The sequence below is a fragment of the Echeneis naucrates genome, chromosome 7 (genome assembly GCF_900963305.1).
Source record: "Echeneis naucrates chromosome 7, fEcheNa1.1, whole genome shotgun sequence".
NCBI classification, from domain to species: domain Eukaryota; kingdom Metazoa; phylum Chordata; class Actinopteri; order Carangiformes; family Echeneidae; genus Echeneis; species Echeneis naucrates.
This window is the reverse complement of record NC_042517.1, coordinates 2,696,600-2,720,165: the sequence shown is the minus strand read 5'-3', so window position 1 is coordinate 2,720,165 and position 23,566 is coordinate 2,696,600. Positions and strand designations below refer to the sequence as shown.

Genomic DNA, 23,566 nt, shown 5'->3' with positions numbered 1-23,566 from the left:
AATGCAATATGATGATTTATTCCAGAATTCATTTTTCCTTTCCTTGTAAAAACATCTCTCAGGTCACTGAACATTTTGATCCATGGATTGATTTGCTGCAACATCAGTTTCAAACTAAAATAAACATATTTTTCAGTACGAGTCTGTTTCCGCCTGATTTGATGACATTATCATACATCCAGTTGTCAGACACAGATGTGGAAATTTGCTTCTTCCAAGATTTTGCTGCAGTGGTCTCTAAATCACTTTTTACTTTTTTTTGTCAGAATCTACATCTAAAAGTCTATTAATGTATATTTCATATTGTTTTTTGCAAAGAGAGATTAACTAACATCTGTTTGCTATAGAATCAACTAACAATTCTTTTTAGTTTTCATTCATTTGGAGGCAATGCTCTTGATTTATCGGTTCATTGTTGGTGTAAAAAAAATGGAATACTGCTTTTTAGTCTGACTAATTATCAGAGAACCAGAAAAAAACCACAAGAAGTTGTTTCTCACTCTTAGTTTCACGTTTCCCGTTACATCTAACTTTGATCTGCCAACTTGTTGACTTATCACTTTATCTCAGCCTTGTGAAGCCGGCGAGTAAAGTCTCACAGCGAGAACCGTTTGAGAAAACCTTCAGGAAACGTGCTGATCACTTCCTTTAAATAAAAGAACAAGCATCAGCTTTGAACTTCACATTTGCTTCAGCCTGGAGCTCAATAAATAAGCTTTGATTCAACGTGGCCAGTTTTCTGTTTGAATCCAGACTCATCTGCCTGTTTCAGCCTGTCATGAGGAGCTTTGGACCACTCAGCTGCCAACATTTCAAAGGATGTGCACATCCAGAATGTCTGGATTTATCTTACTGATGACAGCTTCAATTCTGCCTTGGAAATCCAGATATTCCCGGACCATTCCTCTGTTAACCATGTCTAATTCATGTCTAGTTACTAAATCTCCAAACTTTAACTTGGCTTGAAGTACAGACGTCAAAAAAAAAAAAAAAAAAAAACTTGAGCAGGTCGAACGCTTCTGAGCACTTTCATTTTAAAGTATCTTATTCTCCCAGCAGAGAGCAACCGTGTCAAAGAGATGACTTTGGTTAAACTCATTCAGACCTTTAGGGAAACAACAAAAAGCACCAGGGTCACAAATGAAATGAGTTCTTGTGCAGATTGTTAAATGTGCCTGGAGTTAAAACACTAAATCGCAGCTGTTTTGTTCATGTTTTTACTTCAGCATCAGTGACTGTGAAACAAACAAACAAAAAAAAAAAAAGACTCAAACAGAACATGAACATTAAATAAGGAGCCGATTAAAATACATTAGAAATTATGTGCATTTATTCTGTCTTCGGTGTTGTTGATTTGTTTCCCAAAGCTAAATACATAAACACAACATCTGTGTAAACAGAAGCCAGAAGCTACAAACCTACGCCGTATTTTTGTCCTGCCAGATGTGATGGAGAGCAGCGTGGAGGGAAAAAAAAGTTCATAATGTGGCAGCCTGAAATGTCTGTTTCACTGCTCAGCTCTCATCTGCCTCCAGGTTGATGTTGTTACCAAACTTGGCGTAGAGTTGGACTTTCAGGTCCCCCAACACTTGCTGTATCGCTGACACTTGGTCCTCGAGGCCTCGGACCTCCTGCTCCAAAGCTTCCTGGTGACACAAGATAGAAACGCTGGTTGAAACTAAGTCGTTGGTGTCTTTAAAAGCACATCCTGCATTCCGGGGAGAGAAACCAAGTTAATGAAGCACAAGGACAAACAGACACATGCTGACGAAGTGCTGCTCTCTGTGAGAAGATCAGAGGAAGTGCTCCTCTTTAGCTACAGAGAACTGAGACCAAATCAGCAGTTCAGTTCTGTTGTTCAATGTAATCTCACCTGCATGAACATGAAATTGACACTTTGGAATTTTGCGAAAGACATTTATTTTCTTTCTTGCCGGGAGTCAGATGTGAAGATCGTTAACGCTCTTGACACTCGGGTTGGAAATGGGAGAAAGCCAATAAGGCATTTTCACAAAACGTCGGTGCTTTAAACCGATTTATGGACATGTTAACACTTTAGGCACACTTTCCACCTGGCTTCAAGGAGATGCTGTATAAAATGTACATATTCTGCTTCTATCACTAAATATAGTTTGATTAAATTATATTATATTATATTATATCTCCTCTAAGCTCCTCTTCTGTTGGAGGTTTCTTCCTTATAAAAATGGGATTTTTGACAGAATTGAAGAGCATTGTGTGCTCTTGGCAGAAATGACAATGGCAGCTTTTTGGACTGAACACCAAGATGAGAAATGTGTGTTTTTCCACACGTGGTTCACTACAAAAGATGCACAAAGCTGTAATACAATCAATCATGAGGAAGAATGTATCTGAGTAAAAACATTTTGTGGTTTGCGTTGTATTTATTGGTCTAAACAACAATGAATACATTCTGTAAAAGGACACTTTTGATTGAACTGATGAAAAATTTAATTTTGTTTTTCACTCTGTCACAAAATAGTCTGATACAAGTTTGGGTATTGTGTTACACATTTTTTCATTCAAAGGGAAATGATTTCCTGTGGGGAAATCATCATAAATAAATGAGTGAGCACTGAGCAGAATCTGTCTATGAAATGAAAATAATTATCTGCTGCATTTGTCAGCGAGTCAGGGTGGGCTTTTTGAGTTCTGTGCATACCTTAATTATATTATTTCAGGATTTGTGCCATCTCTCAGCGTGGGAGGAAGTGAAAGAGCACACTCTAAAAATCATTTTAATATGGTGTGTGAAAAGACGCATTAAGCAAGTGACACCCACTTTTCTTTCAGGCCCTTTTGTGGCTGCAAAAGATAACAATTCTTTGGCTCTTTTGAACAAGATAACTTTGAAAGGAATGTTTTTATCCCACTTAAAAACAGCATGTTGGTTTTGTAATTACATTACAGGGGCTCTTTGTGTTGTTTATATATAACAGCTAACAGTTAGCTCGGTGGCTAACGCGGTTTCTATATATATATATATATATAAAAACATATAGCTGTTATATATAAACAACACAAAGAGCCCCTGTAATGTAATTACAAAACCTTTATTTATTTATATATATATATATATATATATATATTAAAAAGTAAAGGAAAAGAATTACAATTAAAAGTTCCTTCTCTCTGATTTGAATGAAATATCTGGATGGAGATAAAAGCAAACAGCTATTAAGATGAAAGAGGTTTAAAAAAAAAAAAAAAAATCCACGAACTTGCAGACAATGTATACTTGTGATCTGAGCATAAATGCTTATCAATAGAGTTTCTATATCCATTTATGGTAAGTACCCTGAAAAGTACTTTAACTTGATGACTCTGGCTCAATGAGAGCTTTTAACTGATGGTTTCTAATCTGAAGTACATGACAACGCTTCAGGGAACCCACCTTTGCAGCCTCCAGCATCTCTTGTGTTTCTTCCTGTGTGTGACTGATAAAGACATCACCAATCTGATAAGGAATCAACAAAGCATCGTCTTCTAACATCATCAGGTCATCACTGGCATCCTGTAGGTCCTGCAGCGACTTCTGCGTGGAGACAGAGATTATTACAGCGTCTCAATGACGGCTGTTAACAACCTGTAACTCATCTACACAAACTGGTAGAAAGGTAGCGCCAAGTGTTGATTCAACCTTCTGGTTGCATTTTGCAAAATTTAATTTGCAGAGCTGACTAATTATACTGTTTTACTCAGAGTTGTGTCAAGAATTTTGTATTCTAAAATTATATCAGTAAAAAAAAACAAAAAAACAAAAAAACCTTTTAGTGATGCAATTGAGCTCAACACGACCACAATTACACAAAGGGAAAATAACCAAAATAATCATTAACTTGGATCAGTGTAACCATTTCCCAACACACTGAATATTATCACCTTTGTGAAAATAGCTCTGCTTTTGACAAAGTCATTCCCAGCCAGGTCCACCAATTTAACAAGCCACTGAATATAATCGCATTAGGCAATATCAGTTTGTTAAACATTCACAGGAATAAATGAAAAATATCAAATTGTTATTATTCCCAAACTCCATTATGATGATCAGAGTTTGTCTTCTGTAATTTTACTTGAAGGACCGTGACGACATCACACAACTGCACAGTTAAAGCTAAAACACTGTTCGTGCTTACTTTCTTAGAGTCGATTTCACTTTTGAGTTCTGTCATCCGACTTGTGTTCCTGGCAAATTTATTGATCTTCTGCTGGTCTTCAAAAGTGACGTTCACATCTTCAACTGCCTGCGAATAAGAACAGTGGTGGAAGAACACATTTCAATCGCATAAAGAGATCCCACTAATTGTGCCAAATTCAATCTTAAGTAAAAGTGTCATAAAAGTTGAGCCAGAAAAATGTGATTGATAGAAGAATGCAGGTGGTGATATATTGCTATATATATATTGATATAAAGTGTTGTGATGCTACACAACCTACAAACCACATTCTTAATCATTTAGGAATTTCCGCAGTAGTATTTTTTGCACAGGCCAAAATACCAACCCCGACAAATACATGTAGCAGCTTCACCCGAATACGTGGTACAGTTAGAAGATTTGGTGGTTTTAAATGATCAGCATTATTCATAATATTATGCTGATCATATAAAAATAAACAACAGATCCACTTCTGCATGAAGTTATCCAGCCAACAGTTTCTGGTCTCACTTCGCATTTTATGAGAGCTCCACGTGTTTTGTATGCAAAAATGTTGATTAATTAATGAAATAGTGATATATATTATTGATCATATGTGCTATATTTTTCTTTATTCAACAGGAACAAGACTTCCAGTCAAACTGATGTATGATCAGAGTCCAGCTCCTGACAGGTTTTGGATTTAGCATGGAGTGTAATTAACACATTAAATAAATGCAGTCAATGCGGAGTACTTGTTTAAGTCCTCTCAATGAAATTAGCACCTGAGGATGAGTTAAATCTGAGCTGTAAACTTAGTTTTGTTTTTTTTTTAGTTAAACTGAACAGAAACTCACTAAACATGAACGGTCAATGGAGCTAATATTAGTTAGCAGGTGGAGCTATCGGATATCACTATCCAAGTTCAGCTTAGCGGAAATTACTGTTAACACTAGTCAGCTTATTGCTAATATTGCTGATATTGCTGATATATCTGTTGCAATAATCACCATTAAGGTGGTAAATTTTGTACCGTTTACAGCCGACTCACTGCAGGAACTGCGTTAGCCACCGAGCTAACTGTTAGCGGTAGATGCTAACAGCTAGCCGAGCCACATGAGGGCGTGACTGCGCCTCAAATCGTTTCTATCGCCGGTAATCGAGGTTTTTTTCCACCCACCACGCTCTTAAAATCATCATAATCAGCCTTTTCGGTCATACAAACAAGTTCAACCCTCAAATAAAAGCGCGTTTCTGTGAAATATACGTCTTTAACTTACTACGGGTCCCTTCACGGTGGCCGCCATCTTGGCTTCTTCCTCTTCTTCTTTTGCCTTTATTGGCAGAGTGCTGACATCTGTCACAGCGCCACCTGCCGTAGAGAGGCTGTACCACCACGTTACCTGCTCTTTGCTTCCTATATTCTGCCATCAAGGAAAACAAACAGCTCTCACCTCCTCAGTGCAATTTTATAGATATATAGACATAATTTTTCTTTTATTCAGCATCTCTCACGAGCATCATTATTCTGATGTTCTGCTATTCTCTTCCTTTCTGAGCCTCTTCCCATCTTTTCTGCCACATTTCCATTCCCTTTTCTACTTAATTATTGCTTTCCCCCCCTCAACTGTCCCAAAAAGGATTTGGACTCTTGTAGTCTTTCCTAATGCCTTGGTCTCTTTACATATTAATGCGCTGCTCCCCACCAGAACTGTGCATCAACAGACATCTGAATAAACTGTGCTGAATATTCATTAAGAAAACCTCTCTGTTTGTGTTCGGTGACTGTTCACACCCTGTCTGGTCTGACCTACTCCACCCACTGAAGGCGAATAATGACCGCCGCCATTTCTGCTGTAAATGCTGACAGCTGATCAGAGAGCCTTTTGGAAAGACTCTGGTATGTACACACTCCTTTGTATTCTTAGAACCATCTGAAAATATGAGGTAGCTAAAACAATGACTCCTCAGGTGAACACTTTTCAGCCCAACTTCATCTCTCTTCATTTCTATTTTGACCTCAGGATAAAGCCATGGGGGGAATCCTACTCACAGGCTTCTTTGAGTGCTCAAACGCAGCAGCGGCAGCTGAGACTGCAGAGCACCCCCGTCTATCGGCCGGGGAGCAGGACTGCCACCGACATTTAGCCAGTTTTTTACCATTTCAATAAAAATATCCCACCAGAGCGCTAATTCTCCAAGCTAAAGCTAAGCTTTTTATGGTAAGCAACTTGGCCCTGAATTTACAATTTAAACAAACTGGATTACATTTGTGACCTATTATCTGTAAAAATGTGAAACCTTCTTTATAATGCCACAGTAGTTATTGTATCAACCGGAACTGCTGCTCTGTAAATATTTCTACAGCAAACAGTACTGCACCCAATTTCCAATATTTACTTAAAGCCATCATCAAAGATAGGTGAGTGTTGTTTCAGTGTCTGCAGCTGGTTAGTGTTAATGTGATGAGAAATAATGCTGCGCTGACCTGAGTTCATACGTTTCTTTCTTCCTACAAGTCTTAAAAATCAATGGTCTTTTTGTGAGGCTGCAATAAAGCTGGTAGGCCGTGATGCGTTGGTACATCATGAAGTGCTTGCTTGAGGTCTCTCAGCTGCCATGAAACATGAAGTCAGAAGTGCACAATCCAGAACAGGGGAATCCAACTCCCACCTCCATGTGCGCAGCTATAGCCTACAATTGGGACATTGTGCTGGAGGATTCCAAGCCGCGTCATAATACATTTAATAAATACAGCATGGGTTAAAAAAAAAAGAAAAGAAAGAAATTGGTTAATTTGCATGAAGAGGGCTGGATGCTTTTGAGGTTTTGAGGAATAAAACAGAGGGAATGTTAAAGAGGCTTTAATCAGCATGATCGCTGCATATTTCCTCACAAAAGTAACAAACAAAAAAATAAAGATGACAATAATAATAGGAGGAATAAATCAAATGACAAACCACAGTGGGTTGGTCTTTGATAGCTGAGTGCGCCTCACACAGGTCTTTGTTTATTGATGCATTGACAGCTCTTCAAAGGTCTTCAAATGTGACCATGTGGAGCCATTTGCAGGGAGATGATTTCATTACAGAGCTCTCTGTTAGTCTTGATTAACCATGATGATAAAGCAGATACTTGATCCCTGTAACTAAAAAAAGGCCGCTTTTTAAAATCTAATGTTGTCAAATGAATACTATTAATACTCATTTTTTGAGGTTCATTTTCCATTTTTCAGTCGCTTTGCATTCAACAATCTTACTTTGAGCGTGATGAGCTAAATAATATGAGAAAACATGTATTTTATTCAAGATGTTTTTTTCTAAATCCATTGTAACCAGGTTAAAGGAACATGGTTAGAAGTGCAAACGTATCTATTTTTAATTTGACAACGTGGAAGTGCATCACAGCAACATCCTTAACTCACATCCTATTGCTGCATAAAGCTGTGATGCGCACCTTTATGGTAGTTTGCTTGATTGAGGTGTGACCTGATGATGATTGTCGGGTCATTTTCAGAAAATTCACAAAGAGATTAGAGTGAGCTGATCATGTGATTTAACCAACAGCCCGCTGGGTGGACATCAGGCTTTTCACTGGAAGAAATCCAATTGATTACTTAAAAACAGTCCCACCCATTTCAAAGCACACATAAAACAGCCTGTTAACAGCAGCCTATGTACACATTTGGACAGGATCAGAGACGCCATCCTACTCACAGTCAGAGACTCTGTTTTTGTTTTTGTTTTTTCTTGAGAGGAATATTACTTTCTTGACTCACAGAGGTGTAGCACGGTAAGAAGTTTCAGTAATAACGAGGTTGAGTCTTTGCCAGTAAATCTTTGCCAGTCAGAGCACCATAAAAAACATTTTTCTCTTTAATTTCATCTCTTTCAGTTGAATTTGAGCTGAAAGCTGCAGGTTCGGATCTGAGGGAACTATGGGGAACGAGAACTCCAAGAGCAAAGAGACAGCCAAGGTAAAGTGGTGGATATTATAATCTGTAGCTTCCAGATCTTTCCTGTTTCTGAATCAACATCAAGACACACATGGAACAAACAAAAGTTTGCTCTTGCACTGCTAAAGCACCAAGATATCCAGAATATTGGATCGTAGAGCTGTCTGTGTGCAGCTGAAATCAGTGCATCTCTTGTAATTAAACCCAAATGAGCACAATTTCCAGTAAAGTACATATTTTTTTCTTCATTATTTTTCTCATACGATGGAAAAATTCCTGAGAAGAATGAAAACGGATCAGCGAACGGCCTCTCTGCAAACCTTACATCTAATGGATTGGAGGTTTCGAGTGAGTGATGTGTTCGTTTTTAAATTATTATTATGAGAATAAATCATTTCTACAACAGCATGAATGCAGACACAAATTAAGGAGAGAACGGGCGTTCATTCTCCTTTATTTCGTGTAATCTAATCTTAAAATAATAGAGTGTGTAAGAAACACAAATCAACTGATACACCCGTGACCATGGTGAATTAGTCCTTCGGACTCCTGTAATACTTTGTAAACACAGTGACTCACAGCTGGACAGTATCTTGAGTTCTGAAATGTAAACTATAGGCGTAGTCTCAGGCATTGACAGGGAGCAACTATTTGACCTGTCATGTGGTTGGTGTCTCTGCACTGACACTGTGATACAATGACAGTCCCATGGGCAGGTAGTTTGTCTAAGAGCTCATGTTGACGTTGGGAATAATGTGACCTTCTTCAGTTGACGAGCCCGGGTTTACTTAACGGAGCTTTGCACAAGTAGATAGATTATCAACAGCAGTAACAACAGTGAACTGCTGCAACTGTCTCCTGTTATTGTTAAATAAGATCAAGTATATCAGTATCGACGTGGAATATGTAGAAGTTCATTTTAAGTATCAATGAGTAGCGAGACCTTTGGTTTGATCGATCACATGTTCCTCTGTTTTTGCAGTGAATGGTGAGACCATACTTGACCACAATGGCGAGGCCCTCTCTTTGAAACTCCCCACAGGATCGACTGAGCCTGAATTTGTGATCGTCGAGTCAGACTCTCACCCTGCCAAAGCCCAAGTTATTCTAGAAATCCCCGAACCGGCCATCCAGGAGGAAGCGGTCAAGAAAATTAAGGAAGAAAAAGTTCGTCTTTTTGGCAAAATGTTCAAAAAGAAATCAGGAGCATCAGCTGATATCAAGAAGGCTAAAAAAAAAGAGACGTCAAACGAAGATGAGACGGATGTAAGTCCTGCTGCCGCTGATCCGCAGCCAGTGAGTAGATGTTTTGTGTTTATTTTCAACAAGTTTATTGTCAACAAGGCCCATGAAAAGACCCAAACTGACAATCAGCTGATTCAACTCACAAATGTTGCCTGTGTGGCTAAAGCCTGATGTGGTGTGTGCTCTTCCTTTTTACCATAGAATCCCATTGGAGTCCATTTAAAGCACATCAATGAGCCGCATCATCACACTGGGTATATTTTTAAAGAAGAATGTCCCAATTGTAGGTTAAGGACCGGACTTCATTAACAAAAAAACAAACAGATAGATAAATTCTGGTCTTTTCCTGGAATTTATTGACAACAAAAATGCAGAAAAATACTAACTTCACCTTTAAATGTTTTAAACTCTGTAAACCGTAAACCATTTCCAATCACCTCAATTTTCTTAATGGTTTCACTTCTAACAAAACATAAGCCAATCCAAAAACCTACTGCAAAAGGAAAATCAGTTCATTTGTGTAATTTCAAAATAATTACAACACTGAGAGACCACAAAAATACGCACGTCTGTAAAATGTAATGCACTGCAAAAGCGTGCTACATAATATGTTGAATACATTTTCTAAACAACACAGCGTCCAAAGAGTTTAGTCAACAGCTGAATTTAGTGTAAGCCTATATAATACTCCAATTTCTGTTTTTCTGGTCACTCAGTGTTTCCTCAATGTGATCAATTGCATTTCTATCGAATGTGTCCGAGAGGCAGAAACCAGCTGTATTTTATCTAAACATTAATGTCGCTTTTCATGATAAAGGAGTTGAACTCATGCGAAGAAGAAGCTTCCATCGTCACGGAGCACCAAGAGGAGGCCGAACGCCCACGTCACACTGAAACAGCAACGCAAACTGAGAAAAAAGCTGAAGCTGATATTTCCACACAAACCGGTGAAGCTGACGGTGCAGCAGTCGTGATGGAGTCAGCAGCAGCTGAGGAAGACGCACCGAGTGAGTCTGTTGTGATTGCCGAGGAAGTTTTTGAAGAACCATCAGACTCTCCGACAGCTTGGACCGTCAGTGATGATGTCGTTGATGTCTTTGGGAACATCCTGTTCAGAGCCGGGAGGACGGAAGTTACAGATGATTTTGAAAATGGCCTCTGCGATCCTGAAGAAGAGGAAGCCGAGGAGCCGGCTGTGGAGCTGAATAAGAGCGAGGAGGCCGAGCCGTCGGAGCTCTCTCCCAGTCTTCCCAAAGTGGTGGCAGATTGTATCGAGGCGGTTTTCACAGGCGTTTCAGAGCCAAGTGTAGATGAAGTAATTACAGGAAAAGATGGAGAAGCAGCTGATGGAGCGGTGATAAAAGCCGCTGAGCCTGAACCTGACGTTGTCGAGGAAAACAGTCTTCCCTCCCCAGAAGAAGAGTCGCTGGCTGGGATGACTGAAGCCGTCCCAAACAGACTGCCCACCCTTCTCCAGACAGAAGTACTAATTCATATTGAGGAGGCATCTGCTCATCAGGTCACCACTTATGATGCTGCAGCCGCCGCTGGTGAAGACCAACTCACCAACGAGCCTTCAGAGATGTGTGACAGCTGCCCTGAAGAAGATATTATCATCATTGAGACATCTTCCAATGAGCTTATCCCCACGGATGGATTTCCCAAAGACTCCCCTGATGGTGAACTCATTCCTACAGTTACCACAACGGATGAGAACACTGAGGCAGATGAAGATGGGATGTCGGATGTGGGAGTAGAAAAAGTAGAATTAGAATCAGGGACGGAATCAGATCTAAGTCCTGATGTAGTAATGGAGGATGATGAGGTGATATCAGAGGCTGCGATTGACGCCCTCTGTCGAGAACTTGAACTCAGTGCTACCATCCATGAGGAACCTGCAGGAGATGACGGCAGCCTGGTGATAGAAGAAGTTATTGCTGCAACAGTTTTTGTGCCCCTCTCCGGAGAAGAGGAAGCAATCCCCACTTTTCCAGAGGAGCCTGCAGAGGACGCGGTTCCCTCAGCTGAGGGAGAAGTCATGAAGGTTGAAGCTTCTGAAGAACCTGTAGAGGACGGTGACATGGCAGAAGAAAAACCTGAAGTATCCGAAGATGATTTAGGAGAAACTGTAACCACCAAGACACCTGATGAAGTTCCTCTAATCTCTGAAATTGAAGCAGAAATCAGAGAATTTGCAAACTCAGAAGAAACCGTAGGAGACAGCAACACGACAGAAGGAAAAACAGAAACATCTGAGGATGTACCAGAACAATTCCCAGAGGAACCTCAAGAAGAGAATCCAATCTCCTGTGAGGAAGTTACAATCACTGAAGTTTTGGAGAACAAAGTAGAAATGAAAAACTTGGAAGAACCTGAAGATGGGCAAGCAGAAGAGTCTGAACCTTCACTCCTGGAAGATGAGAACGTTTCCCCACCTGCAGCTCCTGATAAAGATGCTCCACTTTCAGCTGAATCTACGAACCCTGATGAATCTGAGGAGCCTTCAGAGAAGAGCCAGCGAAACCCACAATCTCAAGCGCTGGTGGTGATTCTGGAGACGTCTGAAGACGAAGCTGCAGAAGACATCAGGCAGGAGATGGGTAGTTCTGAAGGTGATGTTTCAGCCGAGGTCCAGGAGAGCTCTGAGACGAAAACTTCAGATGTGCCGGCCGCAAAGTGTGTCGAGGCTCTTCTGGAGACTATTGTTGAAGAAAACATCGCAGAAGAAGCCGAGTGTGACCTCATGGCGTCAGAGGAAGCAGGACGGGAGGTCACGGCTGAGGAAGAGGAGAACGAATTCGCTGTGAACACAACAGATTCAACAACAATGCACTCACAAAACACTGTATTCGAGGTATTTGAAGATAAATCAGAAGCCGGTCCAAACATGCAGGCTTTACTGGAGAGGCTGAGGTCGTGTTGCAGATCAGCGGTTGTAGAGTCAGAGTTTAGTCTCGGGGATTTGGCGATATCATCGTCGGGAAACAGCATTAAAATTATCCTTCATGTGGAATAAAGTGCTGAATGTTGTTTTTCTCTTTAAAAATGTCGATCTACCTCATGTATGACGTGCCTTATGGTATGTGGTAGGAACTGCCAATAAATTGTAAAATGATTTGTGTCTTATAGATGCAAAGCGCCTCTATTTGTATATATCAGCAACACAACTTTCACACTGTGAACGACTCACAAAGTTTTACAATAAAATTAAAAAATGACAGCTCGTCTGCGTTTGCAATCTTTGCTTCAAATTAAACAGCCAAGCAATAAAGTAATAAATAAAGGAAGAAAAATCCGGATCTGGTCAGTTGTATGTTTTAACAGCAAGGTATTTGAGTTTTCTGACATTTCTTAGGGCATAACTCTCACACATTGTTGAATATCAATGAGTGAGGGGTGGGACACACACATTAATAAAAGGCTGATTGTTGACAAAGCCCTGAGTAGGCAGAGGCATGGTTGGAATTGTGCTCCCATCTCAATGCTGCGATTAAGACACTCTCCGCTTTGCATATCAGCTCTGCTGCTCTAACATAATACTCAAAAAGCTAATTCTTTGTGATGGTGTATAGGAGACAGCTAACCAAAAGCAAGAGTCCCAATCATTAACGGAGCCAGAAAGTGTGACTCCAGATCCTGAACCAGAAGAAGAAAAAGCCCCTGGAACTGACGACGGAGCCAGTCAGCCTGCAGAAATCCAAGAGGAGAGCGACCCTGAAGAGAATCCAGTTATGAACTTCTTCAAATCACTAGTAAGTCATTCAATTTGAGGATCTCTGCTTGGTTCATGTGCTTTTGACTGCTTCTCTATATTAAATTGAACCTTGTTTTTATGGAAAATAAATTCAGTGCGTATATAATAAATAATTTCAATGAATTAATCAAATTAATAATTATATGTAGGAATAAAAAAGCTAAATCCATCCAAATAACTCAACAAACCACAAAATCCCAACTGGTGATAAAGAGGATATGTGAGCAAATAAACAACGAAGATGTTGTGATTTGTTGATTTGTAAATGTAAATGGCCACACTGAAAGGTATCCATGACAGCGCCTTACGGAAAACCGGCAAAAAGCAGCCATTGTATTTCCTCTTCATCATGCTGTCTTTTGGATTTGTGCCGTTTTAAGGAGTTACCATTGGCCTAGCCCCGTGCTAATCAAGGCTCTGAACATGCGGGAATGTGGTGGCCTATTGTTCGGCCCATAGTGTGAGCTCACAAGGGAGGCCTGTGCGATTGGAAGTTGAGATTTGTGAAGATAGAGCGAGGGCAGGCCTACGCCATCGCCGGAGCACAAAGGCCGTCACAATGACAGCGCATGTACTGTATGTGCTCTGCCAGGGAGTCCGCGCTCATTAAAAGGCTTCTGTTTTATCGAAATAATTATTTTTCTGTTCCTGTCACGTCAACTACATCCTCTGTTTCTCAACATTTTACACCGCAGGCACATTAAGTGGCTCAATCCTCTGTGGCGTTTTCACATTTTTTGCTGATGCTCTGAGATTTTTTATTTTTTTTTTGCTGTTTATGTAAAAAATAAATCATTGAAGACGGTTGATGTTCCACAGGTGACTCCCACTAAAACATCCAAAAAGGAAACAGCTACTCCTGATGCCACGAAAGAGCAGGTTAACCGATGTTCATTCAGCATTACACTTCAGAAAGTTCCATTAAAATACTGATTTCTAATTCCAAAGCGTTATCAATCAATTCATTAATGTGTGAGAAATGTAGGTGCAGTTTTCTGAAGTTTTATCTTTTGACTTTGTTTTACACCATTTTTATGTTTCTGTTCCGTTTGTTACTTGAATTGAGAATATTCCAGATTACAGGAAAGTGCATTTCATTTCTTAGACGCATTTACTCATTTCTTTTTTAACAAAGCTTTTTGCACATCTTTATTTGCTTTAATGTTGCCTAACTGCTTCCTTTTTTCTGTTGCCAAATAGTCCCAGAAGGAGACCCAACCAGCAGCTGCCACTACTGTGAGCATGTAGTACTTAACAGATCCTGCAGTTCATTTTGTCCATTTGAATCGAATTTTTATTTAATAATTAATGTTGGATAAAATGGTAGTCAACGTTAAACGGGACGGTGTGGACAGTTTTGTATGGTTATTTCAGCATCCTCTCTGATTCTTGCACAGGCTGCACAAATATCCGAACAGCCGGCAGCACCCAAAGGAATGTCTATCCCACCACCTCCTCCTCCAGAGCCACCAAAAATGGAAGTGAAAGGGGAACCGGCTGCCAAACCTGTAAAGCTTACAGCAAAAGAAGAACCAAAAGCTGCTGCAAAGGAACCTGAGCCCTCCAAATCAGGCTCAGCCATAGATTCTCTGAGCAAATTCTTCGGCCTGAAGGTAAATAAACCGCTGTACCGCGTGAGATCGTTATTTTAAAGAGTCTTTTGTTGATGTAGACTCGGTGGGTGCACTTTCCACACGCTGATTCTAGATGATAACATACTGTGAAACCTGCTGTATGTGAATTTGAGGTACAGCTAGGCTTCAAGGCATCCAAAGGCAGAGGCGCTTCAGGGAGTGGAGCTAAAGCCCCGGCCAAGACTGCAGCAGCGGTACAGTCGATTATCATATTCTCAAACTGACCTCGGCTCATCCCGGTACTAACTGAACAACAGCGTGTTTGTCTGGAGGTGGCAGAAACTGAGCATGTTGCTGTTTCTTACTGTGAAACCACAGTTGTGTTCGTCCCCTTCCTCTCGGGAGTATTCAGGATTTCTTTCACACAATGTGACTCCTCTACATTCAGTGATTTTGTGACTTTTGTCGTCGAATCAAAAATCGAAAATTGTCAAAAATGGGCCCCACTGTTTCTACCACAGTCCATTTTCATGAAACGTGCATTAGTTTTTAATTCAATGGGAAAAAATAAAAAATAAAAATAGTTTGACATTTTGGGAGACTGATGCAACGCTGTTCTCACGCCATTTAGATGCTGGAAGGATGCAGTTATCGTAGATGATCTAATTTTGGACAGAAGTGTTTGCCCGACTCTTCTCAGATCACTAATAAACAATGAGCATGAAAATCAACATTTAATTACTGAAAAGGAGCTATCTGTAAGTTCAGCCTGTTGCTACATCGCTAACATTAGCATTAAAAGCTTCTTACTTGCCAGACTAAAATCAACAAAACCAGTTCAAATGTCGTCTTCTTTACCTGCCATGATCGGAAAGCAACGCCAGTAAACAACCGTGCCTTTACTAAAGTTACCGTGCTAACCAGCTGTGCTGCTCAGAGGACGTTTTGGGCCTTTAACCTCTCGTATGTAACACAAAAAATAAAAAATAAAAGTAAATAAATCACATTCAGCAGCGGAGAAAACTTACAAATAGCCCCTTTAATCCACAATGACTTGACGGAACAGAGAATAAATGTTTCCCCAAAAATGTCAAATTGTTCCTTTGACCAGTTGGTATTGGCCTCGGCGGCGCCAACACATCAAGCCTCAGAAGTGAAATAAACCATGACGCATTTATGAGCTTCTGAGAACATTTGCTTTCTGTCTTGCTGACCTTTACTAAGAATAAGAACTCCACCTGTCCTGCAGACAATCTAGCAGACACCCCAGCCAGCATTAGAGGTGAAGGTAAACTAGATTTCTACATGAATGTATTCTGTGTGAATGCACCCGCCACCTGAGTATTCACAAAGCATAAAGTCTGTGTTACATAACAGACAGGTTGGTGAATTACGCCTTTTTGCATGCATATTGAAACTTTGCATCTGCTCTGAGTTCACAAGCAGTTTGAATCTGCAGGAGACACCAGTGGAGGTACCAGAGCCACTTGTTGAACTGCAGGTAAATCAGCAGAGTTGTCAACATTTGGGTTTTGTTGTGTTACAGAGAGAGGAATGATAACTTTCTGATGCTCTGAACATATCACAAATGGGCCCAATTTTTACATTCATGTTCTGATTCGTTTGCGTTTGTTCAGACTGAAAATAAGGGTGAACCTCAGGACACAGCAAAGGAGGTGGCACAACCAGTTGTAGAAGAGCAGGTAAATCAACAACAGGTGCTTGGGAGTGTCGATTCTTCATTTCCTTTCTCCCCACAGACACCTTTAAGTTACAGATGTTTAGTTAGTACAATAAGAAAAACAAAAACTCTTTTCATTTCAATATTAAATAACCAAATAAAGCTGTTCACTGTCACTTTGTACTCCACTGGTGTGTGTTGTCAGGCCTTCATATCCCTTCCTTTGAAATGACGGGAAAACAAATAACCTTTGGTTCCCTGCAGGTGGTGGATGGGGCACCACAGCCAGTGGTAGAAGCTGAGGTAAATTAAAGGAGTTTCACATTTTGGGAAATGTGCTTATTTGCATCCTTTTTGATTTTGTACAAATTAAAATGTATCATCTAAAGCATGCTGGCCAGCTGCCCCCCCCCCCCCCCCCGGCTCTGCTTCTCTGCTTTATATTTAATGGATGGATGTGAAAGCCGTACTAATGTTGTTGTTTTTTTTTTTCTTACCTTTCACAAGAAGACAAATAAGAGTATTTCCCAAAATGCCAAATTATTCCTTTTAAGAAAGACAATCTTGGAGTGCTCCATAGAGACAGAAACATTTCATTTTCTTTTTCTTTCACAGTTTCTGTGCCTGATGGTGCGGGGGTTTCTTTTCCTTTTTCTTTTTTCTTTTGCCTCCTCTCTCCTGTGATCTTGGATATTTTCCTCGTCTTTACCTTTTCTTTCACTTGCAGGTGGCAGATCTGTCAGCTTCAATGATGGCCATGCCTTTAATTTGTAAATAGCTCATGATATGTGTTTTCCTCTCTGCTGCTTTGATAAAAGAAAGCTGATCCCTCAAAAGCTGGCACCCTGGAGGCTGCTGCGAAACCACCACCGCCACCGCCTGCTCAGGAAGAGAAGAAAACAGCCTCCAAATCGTCCTTTTTTTCACTCTTCAAGTCTAAAGTAAGGACCTATTTGCTTTATTTATTTATTTTTTTTTTTAACAAGCCTTTGAAACATGTGAAAGTATGAATTTATGGTGGAATTAGTGAACAGAGAGTAACAGATTGATGTGAATTTGAGGAACTGTTAGACGTCATGACTACAAAAGTCCAGGCAGCCTCCACAACGACTGGAGCGGTAAATACAGTCAAACTACAGATGTGTTATTAACCAGAGTGGTTTCATTGATTACGTCTGGTATTAAAATCTGTTTTTTGTGCATTTGTTGGTGTAACAACAGACATCAGCGCCTCTGTGTTGACTCCTCATCATGTTGCAACCACTAAGACAGAGCGGATCCTAACAGCAGATGTGTCTTAATGCCATTTCAAATGTCATCTCAGAGTCCATCTGCGCTTAATGACTGGAGCACACGGGATGTTATTATCCTCCGTTTCACTGTTACGTACCTCAACCTTTTCAGTCTGCTGACCCAAAGAAGGCAAGTTCGGCCCCGGCAGCGGCGGCAGCAGAGGCGGCTCAGGGTGTTAAAGCCAAGGAGGAACCCAAACCAGGGGCCAAGTCGTCAGAAGGGGTCGTAGACAGCAAACAAGCCTCAGTGGCCTCCCAAGCTGGAGATGATGCAGCCAGTGTCCCCAGAAAACTGGAGAAGAGGAACTCCATCCAGCTGTTCTTTAAAAATCTGGTAAGGAGGGCGTCTCGTCCCCCAGCACCAGCGTGACCAACAACTGTAAAGCAGAAATGATGCACCACATGAATGCAACTCCATTTATCCAGCCTTATTTTGAGAGCTGCTGCACAGAGCTTGGTGTTTCCAACCACTAGATGGCAGCAGAATCTTACCAGGTAAATACAGGTGGAGAACTGATTTACTGTTCTCCACCTGTTTGAGTTTAATAACTCGCAGATAATAAATCTGAATCTGTCCTGAAGTGTGAACTTATTCAGGATGTACATTTAACGCAGCGATTTAAGTTAGCTATTTCTTCCCACAACGATCAAAAAGACCAAAGTGGATTCAAGTGGATTCAAATAATACACAGCACAACAAGTTCAAATTTGGCTCGTATGAAACAAATGAAAGTATGAAGGACAAAATATTTTCTTGTAATTTCAGGGTCAGAAACGTCATTCTACAGACGCCGGAGTCCAGACAGAGCCAGTCACTGTTGCTCCAGCAGCGGAGAAGGCCAAATGAAACCAAAAACACCAACACTGATGATGTTTCCCTGTACAGACTCCGCTTCCTCTTACTCAGTCTGTCCCTCTCATCGTCCCTCCGTCCCCTTGTATTTCTTTAACTGCATTTATTTTATTTTATTTTTTTTTTGTTATTGTTTAGAAGTTACAATTTCAGGGGAAAGGTTCCTGGATAGAAATGATAAAAGCAAGTGAGGAAGAGCAGCGAGCAAGTAGATGATGATGATGGTGGCTTGAAAAGGTCAAAAGCCAGCTCGACAGTGAGGTTGTTTAGAAACATGTATACATACATATATATATATTTTTTGGGTCATATAAATGACTTGCCAAGTATCACAATGTTGGCGTTAAACGTTTTCTATAGACATTTAATGTGACTTCTCTCTAATGGTGCGATCTAACACACTGGGCTTATGCAGTACACAGTTCAACGCTTTGCTTTTTTGAAGTTAATCCGTCTGACTTTGTCATATAGGCTCTATTTTTACACTTCATTCCTGGAAAACTGTGCCAAAGTTACGATGAAATGAAACTGACAAATGTACTTAAATGCGTATGACTTTGAAATGGACGGCCTTTTCTTGAATATCGTCATATCAAAACTGCGCCTAAAGATTTCTTTAACTTTTAAAGGACATAGTACATATAACAGTCACACAGACAGGAAATCACAATCTTTAGCACTTGAATGGGGAGCTGATTGTAAAAGATCAATGTTAACAAATACATCTTGTCATTTTTGTTCAAATGTGTCCTTTGTGGTACGTTCAGCAGCACTTTGTGTCAAGCCTTTTAACAGGTGTTTGTCATTTGTGTTGATATCATGTTTGTTTGTGTTTGCCCATATGCATGTGTGCCTTGTGTAAGACAATAAATATGCTCACCGTGTGTCGGTCCTGTGTGACTGGGTGTAACGGCGGCTACAAAAAGATGCAGCTCAGCAAGTTTGGCAAAGCCTAAACTTTTTGGTTTTTTTTTTTACTGCTCACAGCCAAATCATTTTAATGGATGCAGATACTTGTATTTAACTTGTGACTTTCTAAGGAATGACACATGAGTCACACCTTGCTATGTTGGGTGTAGAGTCACATGCTGTAAGTCTTACTCATCTACGTATTTATTTAATATGGCCGGCATGCAGGTGACAGTTATCTGACAGACACGGCAGCAGAAACGAAAATTGACTGTGTAATTCCGACAGACGGAGAGATGACTGCCGGACATCAATATTTAACACTAATTTACATTTTTAGTGTTGATGAGGCCCGCCTTATGGATTAAAGATGTAAAACAAGATCTAAGGAATTGTATACTTGAGGCTAAAGAAGCCTTCAAATCTTCTTCTACCTTTTTATGGTGTAATTTTTATGATTGATGGCACAGAGCGCAGTCTTTGGAAGGATGTGTTTTAGATGGCAGTGTCTGAGACCCACCATTCACCCGCCATTAAGTGATGAGTTGCGGCCCCCGAAGGCATAACTCACACTGCTCCTTTGTTATCAATGAGACACACTCTTCTTGTATTACCCTCTATAATCGGTATGATCATTTTAAATTGTGCATCAAAGTAATTGTCGCGGCTCTGAAGGTGAAAAAGTGAGGAATAGCTCGGGGAGTTAAGACATGTGGTCCTTCGTCTGTCCCTTCTCCCGGTTCGGGATGAAGACGCGGTGGGACGAGTGTTGCTGGTTTGAGTGAAGAGATCATGTTCATCACTACACATGAAGAGGTCAAATCACAGTTTTACAGAAGGTTGAGATAAGATGTCCAGTTTGTGAAATATCAGCTATCCTGTAAACACAAAAATAGCATAACAAGGACTTATCTTGGGGCTCTGGACCTGCTTCTGCCTCTTACAGGAAGTTTTTCCTCGCCACTGTTACAGTCTATTTGGTCTAGACCTGCGATGCAACTCTGGTTCTATATAAATTCATTAGATTTGATTTGATCTTGAATTTCAAATCTCCTCAGCATCTCATCACAAAATGTGTCTCGTCTCTTATGTATCCTAACAGAAAATAGTGCTGACAAAGACATCAGCTGAATCCCCCCCCCCCATGCAACATGCGGGACAGTTTGTGATGAAAGCAATCAAATTTCATAACCGACAGGCTTTTTTAAAAATGGAAATGGGTTGTATGTGTATGGATTTATGTGCGCACGCTGCTCGGGATCTGCACGACCTCCATGTTGCTGCAGTTCATCCCAGGACAAAGCTGGTGACTGTGTGAAAGCAGTAAAGCTCGGGGGGGGTGGAACAAGGGAACAGTGGGCAGAGAGGCCTGACAGGAGGCCTGCTGTCAGGACTAATGCGCATCACGGCACCGCTCATTACTAACAGGTCCGTTCTGCTCGATTCTGATCTGATAACAAATTAATAGAGGTGATCTCGCCCCTAAAGGACAGTCTCATTCGCTTTAGCCGGGGGTGGATCATCAGGTCCAGCAGGCACAACATCCATTTTTATACATTAGCTGGAAGCTTTTTACTGCAGTGGCTCTCGTACCATTTCCAGCAAAGGTTTCATATCCTGCTGGGGAGACAAAGCCATCTGGTGTTTTCTGCTAATTTTACGACGAATGACTAAAGCTGTTTTAATCTCATTCAAAACACAGAAACATTTCGTGATAATGATTAACAATATGGCTGACTGGGTGCTGCAAATAATAAAAAAAAAAAACCCTGACCTTACAGATCCTGTAAAACATTTGAGTGGCTCACCTGGGGGTGGGGGTGGGGGGCAGCACCATGGGGGTCTGGCCTGGGGCTCTTTTCTCCCACTTTCTTTCATCAGTTCTCTCTCTTCTCACTGTGGCTATAAGGATAAAAGCAAAACAAAATATACACAAATTAAAAATAATAATTAGAACGACTCCTTGGCTGTGCTCAAAATAGCACTTTTTATGTATAATGTTGTTGCAGGAACTTAGATGGTGAAGGGAAACGCCATTACAAGAGTTTTACAAAGTTAAAAACATGTTTAGAGAGAGCGGATGATGAATGTATACATGAAGTGTGAAGTTAACCTCAGACTGGATCTTCTGGATTGACATAATGAGGTTTATTATAACTCTCTGTGTGAGACTTTTAGACTGATTTTGTTTTGAAAAATATCTACTTAGCCCTGGATACGGAACAAATCTGACTAAATATAGGTGGGATGCAGCAATCTGCCTGTTTCAAAGAAGAGATATTTATGTCCCCAAACCTCCTGTTCTTTATGTTCAACATGAGATCAAGCTGATGTCTATCATTGCAAGTTCAGCTGAAAAATACTACAGGATTAATCAAAGTCTTGTCAAATGTGGGAAATTGTTCATGAATCTATCGTATCTTGGCCCATTTGTTTATTTTTCTATTATTTTCTCACAGATTAGAGGTCTTTGCTGCCTACTTAAGTGATTTTACTTTATGTTGTTTTGTTTCCTTTATTTCTGTCAATGCACACTGAAGAATCAGTGAGAGAGAAATGGTGAATGGGTTATGATGAAGGGTTATACAGACAGAGGCAGAACAAAAAAGATGCCTCCCTGTTCTCAATTTCGCCTCAGCAAAGAATCAAACGTATTTCAAACATGTGCAGTGAAAGCTGCACCTTGGAAATGCTTTTGGTGACTGATAGAATTTTTCTGATGATCAGCAACAACAAGAACAACAGCTGGTTGCATTGAATAAACATTACCGGGGGTGAGAAAGGAGATTATATATTATCAGTGTCTTTCAGGAACGACACCAGGATTATGAAAGAAGCCAGGCTGTGAATCTGGAGGAGAACAATGCAGTCAGCTGCTCCTGACACGTCAAGACAAAAACAAGCCAGCACAGCCTTTTCCCATCCGTTGATCCAGTTCCTATCAGTCTGTCTGTCTTCTGAGGGCATCATAATTCATTTAAGAATTTGTCTTTTTTTTTATTATTATTATTATTATTATGCTTTTTCTCTAACTAAGATTTACTGCTTTGGGTTGAAGGAGAGACATTGAGTTTGGAGGATTTAGGAAAATAAATTACATTAGCATAAAGTCAAACAATAGGACAAAGTTAATTGAATCAGTTAAAAGTAAACAATGTTTGCCCACTTGTTTAAGTCATGACCACTACAGATGATGAATGCTGATGAAATAACCACAAAAACTATCATCTTGTTAAAGATATATTAATATAGTTCAAAGACAAAAATACCTCCACGGTTTTGATAACTGTCTCTATATCTCTTTGCATTTTCATCATCCCGGGGCATCACAGCGCTGCTTTAGATTGATAGCCCTTCACACAGCCTTTGTGGTAACAGAACAATAGGAAATGAGCGGGAGGCCTCGATGTGTCACATGTGGTGCCTTTGATTAACATACTAGACTTGTTTGTGTAACAGAATCTCGGGTTGAGGCAAGAATACCAAAAACTAAATCAGAGAATTACAGGTGGGGAGAAAAAGTGATGTTTCAATTTGCAAATGCAAAAATGATTAAAAAGTTTTATTGTTTTATCTTGTAGGCTGGGGCTGACCCTAATCGTCACAAGATTAGATTAGATAAGAGAAAAATAATAGTTATTATGAATAGAAAACGCGGAATATCAGCTCAATTTGATCTCTGGTTGGTATCTGGCACAGACTCAATAATTACGTGTTACTGCTGAGATGCATTGTGATGAAGTATGCCTGCCAGACCTGCGGATCTACTTATGCTTTCATTTCACGTTCAGCACTGCATTTGTCTGAGCTGCTTGGTAGCAACTGGGATCTGAAAACACATATATATATAATAAAACCACAAAGTAGTGTAATGGCTTATACGAGGAGGGAGGGATCAGGCACCAGGCCAGCCAATAATGTGAGAGATGGTTTGGGCAAAAGGAGTCTCAGTCTTTGTTCACTGTTCCTTAACTGGGAGTGGTTACTGATAAAGTTGGGTTTTCTTTTTTTTTTTTTTTTAACTTCTTCTTTCTTTCAGACATTGTTGACATTCAGGGGGAGGTTATGTGTGCGCGTCTCAATAATCAGAGTACATATGATTTCAAGCCACTAACAATGACTCTTGTCTCTCTGCAAGGAGGAGCT

The 23,566-nt window shown here is 40.3% G+C and overlaps 2 protein-coding genes and 1 long non-coding RNA gene across 6 annotated transcripts; 1 reads left to right on the top strand and 2 right to left on the bottom strand.

The window, feature by feature from the left end:
* Positions 1 to 1,256: 1,256 nt before the first annotated feature.
* Positions 1,257 to 5,464, bottom strand: pfdn4 (prefoldin subunit 4). 2 transcript variants are annotated; one of them, XM_029506998.1, is made up of 4 exons: positions 5,438 to 5,464; positions 4,158 to 4,265; positions 3,416 to 3,556; positions 1,257 to 1,646 (listed from the first exon to the last, which is right to left on the bottom strand). In XM_029506998.1, exons 1-4 carry the CDS (start codon positions 5,462 to 5,464, stop codon positions 1,515 to 1,517), a joined length of 408 nt encoding a protein of 135 aa, XP_029362858.1. In that variant the 3' UTR covers positions 1,257 to 1,514. The 2 variants fall into 2 exon arrangements, with proteins under 2 accessions (XP_029362858.1, XP_029362859.1); XM_029506999.1 differs by having other exon boundaries at positions 1,515 to 1,646; positions 5,441 to 5,464.
* A 2,347-nt stretch (positions 5,465 to 7,811) lies between these two features.
* Positions 7,812 to 19,395, top strand: bcas1 (brain enriched myelin associated protein 1). 3 transcript variants are annotated; one of them, XM_029507384.1, is made up of 14 exons: positions 7,812 to 7,949; positions 8,052 to 8,133; positions 8,397 to 8,460; positions 9,095 to 9,408; positions 12,930 to 13,109; positions 13,931 to 13,990; positions 14,312 to 14,347; positions 14,509 to 14,724; positions 16,145 to 16,186; positions 16,323 to 16,388; positions 16,631 to 16,669; positions 17,185 to 17,307; positions 17,771 to 17,992; positions 18,425 to 19,395. In XM_029507384.1, the coding sequence occupies exons 2-14, from the start codon at positions 8,095 to 8,097 to the stop codon at positions 18,503 to 18,505; spliced, it is 1,482 nt and encodes a 493-aa protein (XP_029363244.1). In that variant the 5' UTR covers positions 7,812 to 7,949; positions 8,052 to 8,094; the 3' UTR covers positions 18,506 to 19,395. The 3 variants fall into 3 exon arrangements, with proteins under 3 accessions (XP_029363244.1, XP_029363245.1, XP_029363246.1); XM_029507385.1 differs by lacking the exons at positions 16,145 to 16,186; positions 16,323 to 16,388; positions 16,631 to 16,669 and adding an exon at positions 14,859 to 14,939; XM_029507386.1 differs by lacking the exons at positions 16,145 to 16,186; positions 16,323 to 16,388; positions 16,631 to 16,669.
* Positions 15,870 to 22,783, bottom strand: LOC115046783 (uncharacterized). Its single transcript, XR_003840948.1, has 4 exons — positions 22,690 to 22,783; positions 21,229 to 21,322; positions 17,076 to 18,035; positions 15,870 to 16,449 (listed from the first exon to the last, which is right to left on the bottom strand). It is a non-coding gene; the product is annotated as an uncharacterized LOC115046783 (long non-coding RNA).
* Positions 22,784 to 23,566: the final 783 nt, after the last annotated feature.

What these genes read in the sequence shown, in the direction of transcription:
- bcas1 (XM_029507384.1), top strand. Translation starts at nt 8,095, where the DNA reads ATGGGGAACGAGAACTCCAAGAGCAAAGAGACAGCCAAG. An exon ending in TTTCACTCTTCAAGTCTAAA is followed by an intron (nt 17,308 to 17,770) that starts GTAAGGACCTAT and finishes CAACCTTTTCAG; the next exon opens with TCTGCTGACCCAAAGAAGGC. An exon ending in AGCTGTTCTTTAAAAATCTG is followed by an intron (nt 17,993 to 18,424) that starts GTAAGGAGGGCG and finishes TTGTAATTTCAG; the next exon opens with GGTCAGAAACGTCATTCTAC.
- pfdn4 (XM_029506998.1), bottom strand. Translation starts at nt 5,464, where the DNA reads ATGGCGGCCACCGTGAAGGGACCCGTA. An exon ending in GTGAAATCGACTCTAAGAAA is followed by an intron (nt 3,557 to 4,157) that starts GTAAGCACGAAC and finishes GTCTCCACGCAG; the next exon opens with AAGTCGCTGCAGGACCTACA. An exon ending in AGATGCTGGAGGCTGCAAAG is followed by an intron (nt 1,647 to 3,415) that starts GTGGGTTCCCTG and finishes TTGTGTCACCAG; the next exon opens with GAAGCTTTGGAGCAGGAGGT.